The sequence below is a fragment of the Mya arenaria genome, chromosome 3, assembly GCF_026914265.1.
Source record: "Mya arenaria isolate MELC-2E11 chromosome 3, ASM2691426v1".
NCBI classification, from domain to species: Eukaryota; Metazoa; Mollusca; class Bivalvia; order Myida; family Myidae; genus Mya; species Mya arenaria.
In genome coordinates, this window is record NC_069124.1 from 68,527,005 (window position 1) to 68,549,419 (window position 22,415).

Sequence of the window (22,415 nt, forward strand, 5' to 3'; positions counted from 1 at the left end):
AAACAATACTTCGGAACATTCTCAGCATTTGCCCACGATTTTTGAAAAAAAAGCTCAACATATCGCTCAGTTGCCAAGTATTGTGTACATTTTCCCGCTAAGCCTGTGCTATGTTTTATAAAAAAAAAGTATATGAAAATATCTAACTTACAGCGATAACCCTTTTAAAATCGAACTGTATTTTGCTTCCTGTTATAACCAAATGTGACGTCACAAACCACGTGATATGTCCACACTGATAACATGTTTTACTAATACCTCAAATACCGGTGAATGTCATTTTCCGAAATTCTGAACAAGTAATCGATCACCGAAATGAGCGAAAGCGCTACACCAGCACCTGAGTAAGTTATTGTGATTTATTCTTATTTGTTGTTGTTGTTTTTCAATATTGCAGTTATCATCATTGAGGTTTAAAAATAATTTTGATTATTAAGCAATGTTATGTTGTAATAGAACTGATCCAATTACCCTATTTTATAAGGACAAGTGTCGAATTCGCGACACTTTCACCAAAGAAATATGAAATGTTTTCTCTTCTTTACTTTATCTAGTGTAAAGCTGACCATAAAGTAGCAATAAAAGTTAAGTTAAAAATTCTTTTAAAAAAAAGCTTAATATCTAAGGACACTGAAATCAGGTTTAAAAGTGTATTAGGAATTCTTAAAAAAATTGCGACTTGCAACTTAAGAATAAGTTCTGATACAAAGTGGAATTCGTGGACTGTTAAAGGGACTGTTTTTTATGTAACGAATCTCAGGACAATTATCTAATAAAATTTGTTACGCTTTGATATCATAACTGTAAAAAAGTACCAAAATGTAAAACAAAATTATGTCGGAGACCTGGTTCGAACCCGTGTTGCCAAAATTGCAGACCAGCGTCGTATCCCCTCAGCTACGACGGCTTACTCTAATAGGGTGACATCATTAAGCTATACACCTATCTCGGTAATATGACGTGATAACACGGACTAGCCAATCACGCATCAGCGAATGAATTCTACCTGGTAGACATACCCAGTAATCTTTTTTTAATGGAAAAATACGAAATAACTGCTAAACTTAAATAAAATGTAAACTATGTGGTACTTCAGTGAGTAAGTTTCAATGCATTGTACACATCGATGCCAAGTTTATGTCAGTTTTCGACAATTTTCTTCTCTTTTTGTTTTCGCTATTTTATCATACGGAGTACAGCCCCTTTAAGAAGAATGTTTGAAGTGGTAAAGGTTCAGCCGGACAAGGACCATTTCAACATTTGACCTTTAACCGTGACTTTGACCTTTGGAGTACAGACCTCGGTCTTGTGCGCGACACGCCACCTGATAAGTAGTGTTTTTATACAAAACGAAGTTATACTTTCTTCGCATTTGTAATTATTGAATAAATGTAAAACAATTGCCTACCACACCTTAACATATTTAGGATCGTTTTGGCATATTTTTTTTTCCATTTAGTGATACATTCATAAATACAAAAACATGCCCAGAAGTCATTAATTAAAAAATAAGCTTTGTTTATGGGCCACGAGGCAAGGACCCTTATTGCAATTAACTAGAGACACAAACGTATACACACCACACAAACACAAACGCCAGAATTAGTCAAGAAACAGACAAGACGCGCATCAAAATATGTAAAGTTAACGATGCACTCTTACTTCTATAAAAGATTTACCACAATGAATAAAATTGTTTTTATATTCCAAAAAAAAAGGATGAATAAATGTCGGAAACAATATTTTTATGAAGGATACCGAGTTAAATTTGAAAAATTAGCATAAAACATGGTATTTCTACCTAATGAGAGTATAGTAGATCACAGTAAATATTTAAGCATTCGCCATTTATTTAATAATTTGGCGCTTTCTGCTATTAAATACACGATTACAATCTTGTAATCAGCAATTAATATTTTCCATAAATGCATTATTTAGTAAGTTTTTAAAGGTTTATCAGTCAAAATTAGTGTTTGTTATACATTTGCATGTATTGGTTTTGAATAAGAGTGTCACTTTAACGATACAACATCACTCACTATGTATAAATGTATATGTAATTCGCCCGCAAACCTGAATGGATATACATGTAGCACGTTTGGATTGGGCTTGAATATTTTAAGTGCAAAGTAAACATGATTATCACTGGAGATATCTACTTTATTCATAATCTATAAATAATCGGCGAGTGAAAGAAAGTGGAATGTAATGTAATTTGAGATAAACCAAACGGATTGAAAATTAACGCAATATCAGATATAAGCCACGATGTATCGATATGATATTTGCGGACGAAGGGACATGTCTTACCCCATCTTGTTATGTTAACGTTGCATACGCTAGTAGTTCATACCTCTTTTCTATGATAATGAGCTCGTCTGTTTGTTTTTGGTTTCTTTAAAAAAAAGGCATTGAATTGTGATTAATCTGTTGCCGTCGTGATCGGCGTTGTTGTTCGAACACTTTAGCCTTGTCGTAACTCAAAACCCATTCACGATATTACAATAATCATTGTTGCAAGAATCAATACATAAATATGACACACCACTGGGGGTCAAATGATATTAAAAGGATCGGCCACATCTGGCAGAGCATATCAACACCCGCTATTTCTGATGAAGTTGCATCATCATCATCATCATCATCATCATCATCATCACAAATAATGCTGTATCATATAATAAGAACAATTGCAACTCATAAATCGGTTTCTCATAGTTGAACATGGTACATTTTGGAACTTTTATCTATTTCTTTATCAATCAAACGCGTTGAATGCGCAACAAATACCAAAAATATATGTTGTGTCGTGTGGAAAGCAAGCAATGCCTACATAAGCGCCGACTCAATCCTTCAAGCGGATATGGCTACCGTTACCGTCATTCCCTATTTAATACTATCTATTACAGGTCAGATGAATATAGAGGAAGAGAAGGGGTTCTAAAATGGGACGACTACTGTATGGCCATTGCCTTTTTGTCCGCTCAGCGCAGCAAAGACCCCAGTACACAAGTAAGTGCAAATTAAGAAATTCGACCCTAAAATAAGCTATTTCTCAGATCGCTACATTAACAATAAAGTTAACGGATGCCTGGTGACCGCATTCAATATATGTGTCATTTAAATGGTTACTAACATGACAAACAAATGACTGATAAAACAGTTTAACGCAAATTATTGTAAATCATTTTAACGCTCTTTACTTTAACTGAAATCAGAGGTGAACTGACCCTTTTTTAAGCTCAGACAAGCTTGTTTGTAATAATATATTCGGTATAACGTTTTCCTGCATAGAAAATACTTTCAACTAATACCAACATATTATAGGGTCACCAGTCATCCCAAACTTATATAATTGTCTGATACTTTTTCATAATTGTTTTTACGTCTTCAAACGAAAATAACAATTAACAACGCGTACTATGATGATATAGTGGAATTATCTGGAGATATCTTTTGCAAGATATTATCTCTGTAGTAAAGCACTAAGTCTAGATAAACACTACGTATATTTCCTTTTCATACACGCTTAATAAAGTAATCGCCCTTTTTCCAACAGGTTGGAGCGTGTATCGCATACGAGGATAAGAGGATAGTTAGTACTGGATACAATGACATGCCAAATAATTGTGACAATCTACCCTGGGGCAAAGGTGACCCAGACAAACTCAACAACAAATATGTTTACGGTCAGAATTTTACAGTATAAACAATAGATAAGTCATTTATCTCAGTGTTAAACATTAAATAACGCAATACAGGATACAACTCATATTTACAAAGATGGTAGCAGTTTGTACATGTACAACTTTCGCATTATCACGTGACTTCAAGTGTAAGACGCTAATTTCACTACGCATCTAGAGTTGACTACCACCTTCCGTTAAATGCTTAAGCTCATACAAAACACAAACGTACTGTTCATGTTTATAGTTTTTCAATTCCAGTTTGCCATGCTGAACTCAATGCCGTGCTAAATAAGAACTCTACGGATGTTAAGAACTGTACGATCTACGTGTCTCTGTTCCCTTGCAACGAATGCGCAAAAGTTATCATCCAGTCAGGCATCAAGAAGGTCATGTACTACGCAGACAAGTACCAGGACAGCCCGAAGGTCAAAGCCTCCAAAATCATGTTGGAAGAGGCGGGAGTGAGATTCATGTAACGTTCATTCATTAGGCTTACCGAAAATATCTCATTATAATGAACCTTGAGGTTTTTAAACATACAAAATGAGTCTGTAATCACGCCACTTATTGTCGTTAACTGATGCTTTTAATAACAATAATGAACACTGTTTTAATTTCCAGTGTGAGCTTTTGTACTATTGTAAGCTATTCAGGACCGAATGTCATCATCTTGCATGGTCCCTGTAAAACGAAAAAAAAGAAACATCACCCCATTTACACTATTTTTATTCTAACAGAAATTGATAATCATAATAAACAGGTTTAAATCGTGGATCAACAATCTCATTGTGTTTGGTTTAAAGATAAAATGATCTTTCCAGACAGCATGAACCAAACCTGGACAAAATTGTGAACGCTTTGTCTGAGACTAAAGAGATGTACGTTAAGAGTCGTGTGGACACCCCAACTACTAGTGAACGCAAACTGGATGATTGAGCATGTACAATGAATAAACACTTTCATAAACATTTTTCTCTGAAATTACAAAGTTTGTAATAACTTGTTTTTTAACACTGATTTATTTTGAAAATAGATTTCGACATTTAATTTATAATTGATAATTGCTTTGATTCATTTCAATCATTGTAAATGACGAGTATGTTTGCTGTGTGTAAAAATGGCCCTGCCTTGCAAGGGAATTCAATACATTTAGAAGATTTTGTTTGATGTAAACGTATGCAATTATTACTGTTACAGACACAATAAGCAAACATGCCGACATATTTACGCCGTCTAATATATATTCATAATGAAACGCACATCTTATTTATTTTTGTCTGTGATACTAATTTATAATATTAAGACAATTGTACTGTAAATGAACCATTTTAGTGTGTGATCAATAAATGAAATAAATTATGTGTGTACTTGTATTATCATATTTATATTGTAACAAGGCTAATTACGTTTTACTTTAATGAGTTTATGCTACTAGCTGTTGCTGGCATTGGATACATTATGATATTGATAACAATGTTTTTATGTTCTAGTATTTCCGGTGTAATGGACAACCTTGTTTAACAATGTATGGACATAATAACACACGTGTTTGTATTGAAATAGGGGCATTTATTTCAGAATGCCGTTTTTTATGTTATATTTCCGTATCTGGGCATCTAATAAACCACACTGCATGAATACAAAATATAAAAACAAATATTAAAACAAAAGTAATATATAAAAATATATAGAGTTGTATCAAAAAGTGAGGAGAGCCAATGTCTTATGCTGTAAGGGAGGAGGGGAGGAGGAGGTGTTTGTTAAAGATGTGTATGTATTGGTTTTGAACTTTGAATGCCACTTTAAGCTAATCTCACTGTTTCAATTTTTTGCCTATAATTTGCGTAATGTTTTATTTCTTCAAGAGTTTTAAAACTGAGTATATGAAAAATCGTTCTGCTAATCACAATAAAAAAAATCATTTATCCAAATAAAATTTTACATGCATTTCGGCTAAATGAAATTAGCTCCTGAAGCTTTGAGAAGTTTCGAGAAATTGGGGCTAGTTTCCTCACGCAAACTTAATAACATATAGACAATTCCGTGTGTACGCTCGAAACAACACTTGGTGTAATGTGTGTATAATAATGGTCCGGACACGAGAGCTTCTTTTTGCTCTTCCGTAGTATAAAAGAAAGGAAGAGCAACTATTTAAACAGAAATTGGATATGTATTGGGAACACTAGTTTTTAAACGTCTGAATTGTTTGAGCCCATCTGCACCGTGCAATATTCATTGAATGTGATGTTAAATATACATTACAATGTATTTTTAAAAGACGAAATGCATGCGCTTTCGTCAGAGTTATTTACGCGTTTTGGAAGAAGAAAGCGCACATGCAACTGAAACATTGTCTACATAGACATAAAGAAAGCTTTTGATGAAATGTATCATGAAGTCACAAATGAAAGCCAGGTGGTGATGCCAGAGCAGGGTGTTTGAGCCAAGTACAAGTGTACGAGTTCAAAGAAACTTGTCTAGGCAGAAGGTCCAGTAAAACAACAGTAGAGTACTACATTGCTGCACAATTATGCAGCAAAGTAAACAACGTCATAACGGGAAAGTAGAGGAACAACCACGATTTACTTGAAATGACAATATGTTGTCAAGATATTCAAATGCCCTCACAATTTAAAATATTTACATTATTATACTAATACTTAATTCCGTTAATTTACTATAACGATATAACCAGTATGTTGAACCATATTTCGTTATGAAGGAGTATTGTTTTGCTATTTCTTATACCTTTTAGTGTTGGAAGAAGTAAAACAGAACTACTATATGTTTGCTAACTTATGACAGCAGACAATACGGGGAAGAGGAATACCAAAAAAAAGAAGCAGACAAAGAGCCAAACTCTTTGTGTACTTTAAACTTGAAATATCAAAGGTTATTCTTTTTTTTCTAAAATGTATCATATATTTTATTCAGTATAAAACTATAAACTGCTGAAAAGATTAACATCCATCTTAATGTCAAACAATGGCTTAGTTGCCTGCTACAAAATTTGAAATGGCCCCCAGGATGTTTGACTGGCACACTATGGGCTATAGCTAATGAATATTTAGCTATTATATGATTAATATAAATCTCCACTGTCAGGTCACAAGTAGAGGATTTTCTTCATAATGTTTATTCAGGTAAAATGTTTATTTGTAAGGTGTAAAGCAATTAGTTCCCTTCATCATAAAGAATTGCATCAAAGTTCGTAATACGGATTTTTCCGGTTTCAATATTTTTTTTCAAATCTAAGAATATTATAAACGTAAATTTTAACAGTTATGAACTAAAATAATAGGTTTTTTTACCTGAGCCTTACAAAGTTTTTAATCACAAAGTTAATAATGAGTCAATTTTTGCTTCCGGTTGAAATTCCATATTTTATGGAAAAACAATAACGATTTGTTAGCTGAAATAGAAAAGAGAGTGTTAAAATGCGATTTCTTCGTCAAAAGCACACGTATATATCATAAATAAGTAGGTTACCTCATTTCTTCTTAGTGTCTTTAAAATTATAAGTCTGACAGATGAGTGCATTTCTTTTAAATTAAGAATACTAAAATGTTAACAAAAATATATGAATATAGATTGTTGAAAAGGAACACCAGTGCTAATATTAGTATTATTGTTCCCAATAAGCTACATTTGAAATGTATGCAAGTTGCACTAGTCTTTCCCATTTTTTATGAAGGCACACAGTTTGCTATCTTTTGAATTATCATTTACCAACATGTTCACTCTTTCAGTATATAGCATGTAATGAACCATGTTTTCAAATTACAAATAGTTTAAATCCTAATAGTGTACGTTGTTGAGAGAAATACCAGGAAACAAGAAAATATAATCAATATATGATAAACACTCACTTGATTTTGTGAGAAATTCAATTGATTATACGGTAAAAAATATCGAATTATAACGTTTATTCAGATTGTCTTTTAAAAATAATGTATATTTTACATCACGTTCAATGAATATTGCACGATGCATATGAACTCAAACAAGAACGAGATAATAAGTGAATGCCAAGCATAGGACAATATCAGCCTAACAGTGAAAAGACGTCCAATACAATATGTTGCAAACTTATGACAGCAGACAATCCGAGAAAGAAGTATACCAAATAAAGAAGAAGATAAGAAGCCAACCTCTTTGTGTACTCTACACTTGAAATATCAAAGGTTATTCATTTTTTTAAATGAATCATATATTTTATTCAGTATATAACTATAACTCCTGAAAAGATGAACATCCAGCCTAATGTCAAACAATGGCTGTGTTGCCTGCTACAAAATTTGAATTTACCTCAAGGGTGATTGGCTGGCACTCTATTGGCTGACAGCTAATGAATATTTAGCTATTATATGATTTATATAAATCTCCACTGTCAGATCACAAGCAGAGGATTGTTTTCATAAAATGTATTCAGGTAAAATATTCATTTGTAAGATGTAAAGCAATAAGTTCCCTTATGTAATTTCGTTTGTTATACGGATTTTTTCCGGTTTCCATATTTTAAGTACGATACTATATTGAATATGTCACAAAATCAAAATGAGTGTTTATCATATAATATTTTTTTTGTGTGTATCTCTCTACAACGTACACTTTCAAGAGTTAAACTACTTTGTAACATGTAACATTACATGCTAAATAATTTTTCCTTTACTAATTTAAGTTATACACAAGTATGATACTATATAATAGCCAAATCCAGCAAGTGTAAATAAGTGGTAAATGACCATTCAAGTAAGCAACCTGTATTCTTTTATCATTTAAAACCGACCGTTATGGCAAAAATACTGTCCGGTAGAGTTCTCACAACCTAGATAAGTAAGGTTATGGCCGGAAACAAAGATGGCAGACTGTCATAACTATAAACAACTTGTGAATTAACGCAAAGTGTGACTTATTATATGGAATAATCTGAAACTGAGCTTGAAATCATACCTTGAATGGTAATGATTTGATTAAATTGACTCATCGTAAACAATACACAAGTGAACAATAAATGTTATGCCTTACACATTTGGTAAGATGACTGCTAAAATATTGGAAAGAGGTAAACTCAAAGTTTCCTCTTATGGCGGTGATAATTAATTATAAAAGTCTAGACCGTGTTACATCTTCACAGTTTATCAGTTGTCATTTTACACGAGTTACCGCCATCGTGAAACAATTGTCAAAATCCCTGCGGTAAGTATAATTATTGTTTTTTATCAAGACCCCATAACACTGGCATATAACATATGACAGACTCTGACTTTGCTCGCTTCAGAATTTTACAACCAACTATCGCTCCGTCAATTGTGTACAGGACGTGTTGTCGTGCTGCTCAGAGAAACATTATGCACGAGGTTGCAAAACAATGGTGTCGCAGCTGTCGACTTGACTCTCTAACACTTTGTCAAATCTGTAATGTCCAAACCACGGACAAAATTGTTCACCTAGTCAGCGAATGTGCAGCAACAACTGAATTGCGAACTAAATATGTGTGCGCTATTTCATGTTTCGGCATTGAGTTTGTATCAGAAATACTTCAATTGGACGAATCCATGTTTACTATGAAACTGATGGGTGCACCTTTAGCGCCACTGCTTGACAATAATGACAATAAGGACTTTCTCCTGATATCGTTCCAATTTATTAGTGACTGTCTGTCATGTGTGTAAATTGTTACGAACATATTGTATTGCTGTATGATGACGATGCCCAATAATTGGGATTATGTATGGTCACACGTTATTTGTAATAGTTATTATTATTATTTATTTGTAATTACACATTGCTGATATGTTTCTTTGAAATGCTTTAGAAATTAGATATATATATTTGTACATATGTATGCATATCTCCTTTTAGGAGGAAATAAAGATTTTGATTTGATTTGATTTGATTTGAGTATGATAACATGATTTAAATTCTGAGAGCATTTGAACATCTGGATAAAATGTTGCCATTTCAAGCCCATCGTGGTTGTTCCTCTACCCTCCCGTTTTGACCATGCCTACTTTCCTACAAAATAGTGCAGCAATGTCGTACTTTCCTGTAGTAAGTACTGGACCTTCTGCCTGTGCAAGTTTAATCGAACTCGTGCACACGTACTTTGCTCAATCACCCTGTTCTGGCAGCACCATCTTGGTGTCTTTTGTGACTTTATAGTACATTACATCAAAAGCTTTCTTTATTTCTATGTAGATAATGTTTCAGTTATACGTGTGTTTTCTTCTTCCAAAACGCTTATATAGAACAAATTATAACGTTTATGCAGTTTGTCTTTTAAAATTAATGTATATTTCACATCACGTTCAATTAATAGTGCACGAAGCAGATGGACTCAAACAAATTAGACTTTAAAAAACTAGTGTTCCCTATGTATATCCAATTTCTGTTTAAATAGTTGGTCTTTCTTGCTTTTATACTGCGGAAGAGAAAAAAAAGCTCTCTTATGTTGTCTGGCTCATTAAACACACATAACACTAAGTGTAATTTCGAGCTTACACGCGGAATCGTATTACTTGTATTCATGTTAAAGTGAGGGCTAGCCCCAATTTGTCGAAACTTCTAAAGCTACTTAAGCTTTTTTCCATTAACCGAGATCCATGTTATATTTGATTTTGATGAATAAAAAATGATTTATTGTGATTATCAAAAAGAGTATTCATATGTCCAGTCTTCAAACTTTTAAAGAAGTAAAACATTACAGAAATATATATGACATTATGATCAGGTGTATTGAGCGTTTTTAGAAATAATATTTGTAACATCTTCGCAATAGAGACGAGCTTAAACTGGGTATAAACAAAGTTATTAAAAATGAAAGAAGCACAACATTTCTTCACCCAACGTCCGCGACAAAGTTACCTAATAGTTCTTCAAACATTTGCACTAAGCGCTCATCATGAGCATGCTTTGGTAGCACAGGCCATATTTAAAAAAAAAAAAAAAATAACAAGCGAATAAAGACTCTTATCCGGCTAAAATGTTTGAATCACCCATCGTACAAAGGCAAACCAACGTTTTAGGAGTTCCGTTAGAATCGTCCATTACGACATCCTATATAACTGCCTCTGTACCCGATGGAAAAGCAGAGCCTTCTTTAAAATGGACTCTTGAATTTGTGCCTTATAATCATATAGCTACAATCAATTACTTACTATAAAAAACGTTTTGAAACATTTTATCAATATCATTATGCATCTAATCCCACCAGCCACTAGAAGCAGTTACTTATTAAAGTGAAAAGTAGTTAACTTCGTTTCTAATATAAATATTATAGTACAATTACACACATAATTTATTTCATTTATTGATCACACACCATTACCGTTAATTTACAGTACAATGGTCATAAAATTATAAATAAGTATCAAAGACAAAATTAATAAGATCTGTATTTCATTATGAAACTACATTAAACAAGTTTGTTGTAGAATACGGTCTTATATTGCAGATTTGCATAGAAGCGCAGATTTTAAGTGCCTGTCAAAATGCTTAATATCAGTGGTATAAGATCAATATGTCTCCATGTTTGCTCATTGAATATGTGACATTAATAATGTCATACGATCAAACAAATCTTCTAAATTTATGGAATTCCCTTTGTATGCCGTGACATATTTACACACAGCACATATACTCGGCATTCACAACGATTGAAATGAATCAAGGCAATTGCAAATGCCGTGATCTACTTTCACAATAAATCAGTGTTTAATCAGTGTAAGATAAGGCCACCCGAAATTAATGTTTCGTTCCTCGGATTTTTGCCAAAAATATTGGAGCGAGAGAGCGAAAAAAAATACAATTTTGTCAGTTTTCATAAAACCCAAAGCGAGCGAAGAGCGAAAAATATTTTTTATAATCAATATAAATAAGAAATATTGTTCAATAAAACTGCCCTTAATAAAACCCATTTGAATGCAATCTTGAACTGAAACTCTAATGGACATTGGGAAAATGTCCGAATACGTACTAATCATCCATTTTAGCACACACATTACATGTATATGGACAAAACAAATATCTATTATAATTAAAACATATTTTAAGCATGACGAACAATTATAAGGAAAAATAACGCTGCTTTTAGGAAAAGTTTGAAATGATTTATATAAATCTACCTGAATCACTTAAACATCACTTGCAACTGTATTTAAAATTGATTTCGTATGTTTAAAAAATGATGTTTTACACTGGCATCATCAAACATCAGTCTCCATATACATTTAAATTTCTTGACTTAATTTCGTTTTGATTATCACAGTAAATGCAATGGCATGTGCTTATCGAAAGTACTTTTATGGTGAGTGAGATGTTTTAATAATCGCTGATAATGCTGTAAAAGAAAATAGAAATTCAGGTGATACACTTAGGTTATGATTATCTATTTTTAGGTCTATCCGGACCATTGTTAATAACGCTATTTGTGAAAAGATATTTGTTCAAAAGTGTTGTTTTGTCAGAATTTGGTCAACAATGACTTTGATACATCAATTAAGACCAAACAATGAGCCATGTTCCTGTTAAGTTAAACTGTCTTTTTCGACATCGACGACTTATGGTTAAGTTCTGGTCACTTGTATAATGACTTGAATCAAATAATACTTTATTGAGTCATTGTTCATCATTCGAATTCCCATCCAAAACCACAGTGATTTGATGGGAATTAACACCTGCTTTGGTGTCATTTGACCTGTACAAATTTTGGTGACATTTAACCTAAAATATAGTGTGTTTTTTCTTCAGTTAATCAAAGGGGTCATTCCTACCAACTATCTAGCATAAACTAACTATGAATTACTGCAGTTTAACAATGTCAGAAAATATTGAAATTTTATATAGGCATTTCGATATTTTCTGACATTGTTAAACTGCAGTAAATCATAGTTATTTTATGCTAGATAGATGGTAATGAATTTTGTACAGGTTAAATGACACCAAAGCAGGAGTTTATTCCCATCAAATCACTGTGTCCAAAACGAAATAAATACGCAATATTTAGCTACCAATATCAGATTAGCATATGGCATTGTATTATTATTGATTCAATTAATGATCCTATAGTACATGAGACGATTAACAATGACTTCCAGCATGATCAAAACACATTTATTGTAAACAAAAACACGATTAAATTTCCAAAATTCGAGTCACAGGGTTTATACCGGAGGTCGCCAATTTAATTGAAATTATTAAAACCAATGCTTGACCGATCGATACAAGTATAAAACACCACGCATCGGTTACTTCCCTTTACAAAAACACTTAAACTAGCGTAGAAAAATATAATTTATTATTGTTTTAGCCTTTAAAAAATTAACACAAAAAATCTGATTGGCGATTGAATATAGGAGCGGCCGCACAAAAAACATTTTCAAAAAATTAGGAGCGGTAAATCCGCGGAACGAAACACCACTTTGGTGTGGCCTAACAAGTTATTACAAACTTTGTCAATTCAGAAGAAATTTGTGTATGGAATTGTATATTTCATGTACATGCTCAGTCATCCAGTTTGCCTTTACTAGTAGTTGGGGTGTCAATTTAACTGTCCATGTACGCGCCCTCTGACATCTTTTCAATCACAGAAAAATCTATCTCAATCTTGTCCCTGGTTGGTCGATACTGACTGAAATACCATATAAGCTCTAAATTAAACACAATGAAAATGTTGATATACTATTTAAACCTGTTTCTACTGAGTATCAATTTCCGTCAGAATAAAAATAGTTAAACAAAATCTTTTTATTTCGGTTTACAAGGACCATGCAAAATGAAAATTATCCTAAACAGCTTACAAGAGTGCAAAACCGCACAATGGAAATAAAAACAGTGTTCATAATTGTAATATAAAGCATCAGTTTATGGCAACAGTTATTACCGTCACATAATTGCGAAAATCCCACAAGGTTAAACTTATGATGAGATATTTTCGGTATACCTCATGAACGAACTTTACCTGTATGCCACTTTCGCCATATCAAACATGCTTTTAGAGGCTTTGACATCCGGGCGGTCCTTGTACTTGTCTGAGTAGTACATGATTTTCTTGATGCCTGACTGGATGATAACCTTTGCACATTCGTTGCAAGGGAACAGAGACACGTAGATCGTGCAGTTCTTAACGTCCGTAGAGTTCTTATTTAGCACGGCATTGAGTTCAGCATGGCACACTGGAAATTGAATAACTAGAAACATGAACACTATGTTTGTGTTTTGTATGACTTTAAGTCCCGTGATGATACGAAAGTTGAACATAAACTAACTGCTACCGTTTTTGTAAATATGAATTGTATGCTGTTTTGTATTATTATATGTTTAACATTGAGATAAATTATTTATCTCTTGCTTATACTTTAAAATTCTGACCGTAAAGCTTTTTGTTGTTTAGGATGTCTGGGTCACCTTTGCCCCAGGGTAGGTCCTTATCTGGACACCCATTGGGCATGCCATTGTATCCTGTACTAACTATTCTCTTATCCTCGTTCACGATACACGCTCCAACCTGTTGGAAGAAATAAGACAATTTCCTATTGACTTACTAAGCGTTATGAAAATGAAATATCTGAAGTGTTTATTCTGACTTAGTGTGTTTTACAGATAAAATAGGTTGCACAATATCTTCAAATAATTAAACTACCTAATCAGAGTACGCATAGTGTTAAGGTGACTCGCTCATGGTTTGTAAAATTAACTTTTTAACTTACGAAATAAAGTGCGGCATATATAAGGAGTGTTAAAACAAAAATTCCAAAAGCTGGAACCCTTCAGCAAATGTTGATAGTTGTTCAAATATCGTCTTTGAAGACCTGTTTGTTTATTTGAGTTTATCAAGGTCTGCCCTCGCCCATTGGCTGCATTATGGCTTGACGCCATCACGACTTAAATTGTGTTTAAATGCCATAAGAGACATGAGATAGAAGTGACAGCAATTTGCCGTCAAATCCAGACATTGGAAGACGTGAAGAAACAGAGATACTAGAGATCTGGGTGCGATACCCTAGCTCTTTGTGAAGAGACCTCTTGGTTCTTTAACGTGCTCAGTGTAAAGCACCGATACACGGGATACTACTTTCCTGGGTTGAACCAGTACTGAGTACACCACTTTACCAAGCACTACCCTTTAAATGCCGAGTGCCAAGCAAGGGAGCTACTTGTACCAGCTTTTAACCTTTTTTAGGTATGTTGCGGCCCGGGATCGAACCCACGACCTCCCGTTCCGTAGGCGGACGCCATAACCACAAGGTCACGGAGACGGTGTCTTTGAAGACCACAATTTTCATTAGCATTTATAACGCGATTGAAAACTGATTACGGCTGTGGTGTTGGGTGATTGGTTGATTGACATTATCACGTGATGTAATCAATGTATCATTTACAGGCCAACATATCCACCATTCTTCTTAAAGCCTGGTGGCCCTGTTGACTAGCTGGCTGTTTTCTTTTTTTTCTTGACTTTACAGACATGGGTTCGAACCCCACAAAAACCAAAATACTTTGTAAGCTTTAACTGTTTTTTTCTGCAATTTCGATATCATAGAGTAAAATAATGATAAATTAAGTGTTTTCAGATGCACTATCGGGAAATAATTGTTGGTCCAAAAAACATGAGCGAGTCACTTTAATTACTTTTTTTCGTTTTGACACATTTTAACAATTATGAAAAAGTATCTGACAATTATGTTAGTTTGGGATGTCTGGTGACCCTACATTATGTTGGTGTTAGCTGAAAGGATTTTCTATGCAGGAAAAATGTTAAAGATAAACCGAATATATTATTACAAACAAACTTGTTTGTGCTTGTAAAAAGACAAAATAGGTCAGTTCACTTCTAATTTCAGTAAAAATAAAGAGCGTAAAAATACTCTTCAATAATTTGCGTTAAACAGTTATATCGGTCATTTGTTTGTCATGTTAGTAACCATTTAATGACACTATTATTAAATGGGTCACCAGACATCCGTTGACTTTATTGTTAATGTAGCGATCAGAGAACTAGCTTATTTTGGGGTCGGATTCCCCTACTTGTGTAACGGGGTCTTTGCTGCGCTGAGCGGACAAAAAGGCAATGGCCATAAAGTAGTCGTCCCATTCTAGAACCCCTTCTCTTCGTCTATATCCACCTGACCTGTAATAGATAGTATTAAATAGGGAATGACGGTAATTGTATCCATATCCGCTTAAAGGATGGAGTCGGCGCTTAAGTAGACATTGCTTGCTTTCCACACAACACAACATATATTCTTGGTATTCGTTTCGCATTAACTCATCAACAACTCATTGGACGCGTAGGATTGTTATAGAGGTATACCGTTGTTCCAGAATTTACGATGATTAACAATGAAAAGATTATTATGAGGGAGATTCCCGATGTCTTGCGATTGTGATGATGATGACGATGATGATGATGATTATGATGATGTGTTATATTTCTTAAGTATTGATTCTGGCAACAAGATTCATTTATATATCGTGAAAGGGTTTTGAGTTACGACCACAGACGAGCTTATAATCATCATAGAATAGGGTTATGAACTACTATCGTAAGCAACGTTTACAATACAAAAAAAAATGTATGAACCGCATAAATATGTATGTATAACTGCCTTCTTGCACTTGGTTGGGTGGTATTCGAGGTTCCAGATGGAATGAGACATGCCCCTTTGACCCGGAATAGCATATCGAGACATCGTGACTTATATATGATATTGCGTTATTTTTCAGGCCATTTGGTTTATCTAAAACTACATCACATTCCATTTTTGTTACGCTCGCTTCACTCTTTCAATATTAAAAAATATTGAACTTTGGAAAGAAAGGAATCAATATTTATACTCGAATCAAAAATTATGTTAATGCATTCGGATTTTATTAAATATAAATTATGCAGATCTTTCTTGTGATCAATGAGTTTTCCGGCAAGCATAATTAATTATGGTATGCAATGGGGCTGTTCAAAAGGGGTGGAGTCCAAAGGACTTCACAGCATTTTGAACTGCGCCATTGCATACCATACCCCAATAAAATGCAACATGTCGAATTTTAATACTTATATTATCATTGGTATTATTTTTCTCAACCCGCTTATAACGATCCCTGAATGATCGGAAAATTCGTTTGGATCAAGTATTTGAAAGTCCGAGATATGTATGATATCCTGAGGCTTAAGTATTAAATAATCCACTACGCTTGATCCATTCATTGAATGAAATGTATATTCGCCAACACCGTGATCGCTGTGCAGCCGACCATTACCAATAATATAAGATGTGGACTGACATAACTCGATCAGGCGTTTACCGTGTGTATCTAGCACGTGATCTTTTGAATCACGTGGTGAAATGTGAACATAATCTGACAGCTGATTATCATTGTCAATATACCTGTCAAATGTAAGGTAATCTATAACATTAGAGCTTCTGCTATTAAGATCCCCTACAACAAAACATTTACCAAGTTGAGAATACTTTTCAAAACCAAGTTCTATTTCTTCGAAAAAATCAAATTGATCATTTCTTAGTATATTAGAGTTACTTGGAGGAATGTATGTGTTGCAAATATAAACATCTTCTTCAAAATTAAATAAATCTTTACTTAACTTTATCCCAATTATACCATGTTGGTTTTTTTCTGCAATTTCAAAATACTTGCTTAATGATTGGTGATAATAAATTGATAGGCCACCGCTAAAACGGCCTTTTTTGTGTTGTACGACTTATTTCCATTTAAATGCTCACAAAAATAATCTTTAATATTTAGATTTAAACAAGTGTGTTTAGAAATCCAAGTTTCTGATAAAAATATAACATCATACTTATTAACAATGTCTAAAAAGTCAGTGTCTAAAATTTTTCTCGAAAGACCATTAATGTTCCATGATATAAGCCTTAATTCTGGCTCCTCTTGACTGTCCTATGCACTATTGGTTTTATGGTCACAGAGTTTGCCGTTTACAAACTTTTTTGTTAATTTTCTATTTATATAGAGTTTATTTCCGGTGATACGGGCGGTGTTTCCATGTTCTTCGGCGTCCTTCACGATAGGGTAGAATGCCTTCCGAGCGTCACGGTACTCCTGTGGGGATTGTACTCCGATGCCATGGCCGGAGCTCTTCAGGGCATCTTTGATGGGCGGTTCGAGGGATTTTAACCTAACGGCCTCTCTTGATTTGTAGTTGTGGAATTTAACCACAATGGGACGAGTCTTACCAGCCGCCTTCGCCCCGAGTCGATGCGCACGGTCGAAAATCATACCCTCTGTTTCAAGCTGTAATTTCAACTTTATTAGGTCCTTGATGAGCTCCTCATAGTTCTCATTATTCTCAGGGGCACATTCAGATACCCCGTAAAATAAAAGGTTGTTTCGCATCGACCGCGCTTTCATGTCTAAGAGTTCCTCTTTGGCCCTTTCTGCTTCCTGTTAAAATGAATGTATCGCCGAATCGGCATTTTTACAAAATGTGTCTATTTGTTTCACTTGTTTTTGAATTGAGTTTACCTCTGTTTTTCGTGTGTCATTTTCTTCACTAACGAAGCTGCATGCCTTTTCAATGTCGTTGACTTTCCTTTCCACCGAACTCATTCTCTCATCAAAAGCCGACAACTTTAATTTGATACTTCCTAGGGCCTGTTCAATTTGGTCAATTTTAGGTATAACTGTTTTAATTGATTTAATGTCCGACATAATTTCTAGAGCCCATGGGGGTGGGGCGTTACTCTGTGGTGTTGACGCCGCGAATACACCCGGTGACTGAGGGTTGAATCCATATTGAAATGGTTGTCCATAGTTAAGCACTGGTGATTGATTGGAATTCATAACACTTGTTACATACGCTTGTGAATTATTGGCGAAATCCGGATCAAAATTTATGCACGTGTTACCCGAAGCGGCATGGTCACTGTTTTCAAGATGGCTACTCGATAGTGAATTACTCGCCTTCCTCTTTTCACTCTTTTTCCTCTTGTTAGATTTTTTGTTTTTCTTTTTTTCGTTATCTGACATGAAGCCTGATATTACCACAATACACTGATGTCCAAATAAGTTTAATAATCCAGTTTTATTTAATTTAAATCACTAATATTCCCCGGAGAAAAACATTCCATGTCTTCACTCTTCACGCTTCACGGATACCAAATCCACATTATAACTGTTTTACAACTTGGAAAATACAACTGTAGTTAGGAACATTTACAATAACAAGAAAACAACAAAAATATCGCCACATGCAAAGTTCTCATCATATCTCGCGATAAACGCGGTCCAAAATGTTTGTTAAACACGAGTTGTCAAATTAAAGATTAATTCCAGTCAATTTACTTGTTTAGCGTTATGTTAAAGGAGCAGCGAAAGAACCATGTTGAACTATGGTGTTGGACAAATCAGCAAGTGTATTGTCATTTCTTTGTACTTTAACATCGGATGAAACGACTGTTGCGGCGGGTGGGGTAACGTGTTTAGCAATGGGAGCTTTTGCGGAAGTAGAGCCAGAGGACGCGAGAAGACTTAGTGTTGAACTGAGCTCTTTCTTCTGGACGTTGCTGGAAGCCCTGCAATACGACTTTGATGCCTCATTCCTGTGCCCGGACATGAACATAATATGACGAGCTTCAAAGCCACTGTCGTTCATTGCTTGGATAGCTGCTGGCCCTGACACTGTGTGCGGTGTACCAATCTAATGCACAGAGACTTGAATGTATGATGCAGATCCCAACAGCTGCCCCTGGCTTACTTTTAATAGTCGACGGTATTTCAACTTTCTATAAATCTAAAAATCCACCAGGGTAATATAATTGACCTTTATATTGATTATATTACGCTGGTGGATTTTTAGATTTATAGAAAGTTGAAATATCGTCGATAAATCATGTTTAATAGTTGAATTGTGTTCCATGACGTGTTAAGCAGCCCATAAAGTGTTGTATTTTCTTTATTTTCAGGGTCAAGACTGATTTTACCCAACTGAGGCCACAGGCAACTATTAAAAGTAAGCCAGGGGCAGCTGTTGGGATCTGCATCATACATTCAAGTCCCTGTGTTGCAAATGTCAGCTATGAAACTGCATTACGACCGCCTTGACAGAGGCGCATTGGTGAACCAAATGTCATTTGCCTAAGGTCTATCGATGGCATCCTTGAAGTAGGCATTAAACAGCATCGGCGCCGATTTGTCGGTTTTATTGATGAGTAACTTTAACATTGCTACAGGACAACATGGGCCACCTGTCGTATACTTTCTGCGGTCTGATGGAGCCTCATCCTTGGTAAGCCCACCCTGGAAAATGTTTTGCTGCGTCTCGTGCTTCAGGGTGACATACTCAATTCCATCATGGTCTTCAGTAAACTCAAAGGAGTCGATTTGAAGCTGGTGATGAAATTCAAGGTCGCGTGACACGAAGTGGAGAGCAAGTTAGAACCATACACACTGTCGAAGAATAATTGGAGAGCATGGAGCATTGGCGAATAACCTGGAAATGGTTTCAAGGTCGCTTTGCTCGATGATAGGCTTGTGATGTGTGGGTCGGGAAAGTCCGGCCTTAGTTTGGTGCTTCATGAAGCCATCAAGAGTGCGATTTGCAGCCTTAAATGTTGTGCCATGAACAATGTCCATGTTGCGGCCAAGGTCGGTCAGATGTCTGTTCAGACCAGATCGTATGTTCTTCATACTATTCTTGTGGTACACCTTAGACCCAGACCCGAAAGCCTTTGAGCGCCTTTCTGATGGCTGCGGGGCAACTTCGCAGTAGAACTTGCGCAAAATCTGGCCAAGTAACTTTTCTGAGACAGTAGACGTGTTTAGAGGCTCAGCATACCTAGATCTGTGCCAATCTGGAGTTAGAAAAAGCATTTGTGCATTTTAGTATTGAATTAGTGTTAAAAATGTTTGTATAATAGTTGTTTATAATTATGTTTTCCTGTTAAATGAGTTTTGTATATATTTTCATAATATTGTTAAAAATATATTTTTATAATATTGTTAAAATTTCTTTTTTCGTAAATGTTAAAATTTTAAACACTGTTTTTAAACATTTTTATGTGTTGAAATTAATTTGTTTTATCTTTTCACCAATTGGAGATTCAAAATTAAATAATTAACACTCATTTTTCACAAAAGATGAAGAAAAAAAACTTTCATACCTTGAAATACATTTACTGCCCATTTTGTGTTTTCTCTTGTTTTCTTTGACTAGTGAGACTCTTCAAAAACCTTTACGTCTTCCTCACCAACCCTTCTAAACCTGGTACAATCTTCTTGTTCTTCCTTCGGTTCTCCTTCTTCCTTCTGTTCTTGCTTCAATTCATCGATTTCATGTTTTGTTGAATTGTCAGATGCTTTACAATCACTAAATGTTAATTCCAAATCCCGAAATAAGTCGTCATCATTGTCATTTAACATTTCTTCAAATGTACCATCCATCATGAAATCAAAATCTAGATTAAAATCAATCAAATTATCGTTGCTCATTTTGTTTTCTCTGGTTTACTGAAGTTTTCGTTGTCTGCATTATTTTGACAGGTTGTCAATAATTTTACTACGATTTCATTGAAAAAAATAGTTCCGTAGTAAATAAGCTCCGCCCATTTGTATTATTGCGCCAAATGACAGGACAGAAGTATCGAAAAAATGCACGCGATATCGATGGGAAATGCCATTGCACTTTATACAGAAATAAAGTGAAATTGATAAACAACAACCATCGTTAAGAAATGAAGTGTTCATGTAAATATTCTCCGTTGTTCCTCAAACATTTCCCTCCAGCAATCTGTTAAGCCATTTACCCGACAATAGTTATCCATTCTGTTGATTTCCGTTCAAACGATAATTTTCCTTCGTTGTTGTTGTTCAGTTGCAAATGTAAACAAAGGAGGTCACCTCCACGTAACCGTAATTGCGCAATCAAGCATATACCTCCAATATGGCCGCCAATCGATGCGTGCATTAATTATATATATATATATATACAACTGTTTCGACCTCAGCAATACTTAAAATACTTTTAATATTCAAAGGAATCAAAATGAACATGTGTGTTACTGCTTTCTTGTTCCACTTCACGACCATGATTACAAATTGATCTCTGTCTATCTTTTTAAAGACATTTCCTGTTCAGTGTTTTACTGAATGGAAGGATATGGAAAAACAATCCTAGACATGGAAACATGTTCTTCATCTTTTATTCAATCAAGGAACAGTGCAAAGATCAGAATTATTTGATGTAGTTTGAGTCGACACCTCATCGAACTCGTACGTTCTTTTAAACAGTCGATGAGTTCAACTTGTATAAAAGCGCCTTCCTAAGTCGTGACAGTTTGAGAGTCGTAATTGTCTTAAAGGGACGGTACACCAGATTGGCACAAAAACAGTTTTTTTCTGTAACGAATCTCAGGACTATTATCTAATAGAATGTATTACGCTTTGATATCATAATTGTAAAAAAGTACCAACATGTAAAAAACTAAAATTGTGTCGGAGACCGGGTTCGAACCCGTGTCGCCAAAATTGTAGTCCAGCGTCGTACACTCTGAGCTACGACGGCTTACTCTAATTGCATGACATAATTAAGCTATACACCTACCTCGGTAATATCACGTAATAACACCGACTAGCCAATCACGCATAAGGAATGAATTGTACCTGGCAGACATACCCAGTAATCTTTTCCAATGGAAACATACGGAATAACTGCTAAACTTAAATAAATTGTAAACTATGTGGTACTTCAGTTAG

General features: G+C 34.7%; 1 protein-coding gene across 1 annotated transcript; it reads left to right on the forward strand.

Annotated features, from left to right (window-relative positions):
* Positions 1 to 245: 245 nt before the first annotated feature.
* LOC128225545 (deoxycytidylate deaminase-like) lies at positions 246 to 4,900 on the forward strand. The gene is made up of 5 exons (XM_052935400.1): positions 246 to 344; positions 2,910 to 3,012; positions 3,560 to 3,689; positions 3,948 to 4,161; positions 4,511 to 4,900. The coding sequence occupies exons 1-5, from the start codon at positions 316 to 318 to the stop codon at positions 4,623 to 4,625; spliced, it is 591 nt and encodes a 196-aa protein (XP_052791360.1). The 5' UTR covers positions 246 to 315; the 3' UTR covers positions 4,626 to 4,900.
* Positions 4,901 to 22,415: the final 17,515 nt, after the last annotated feature.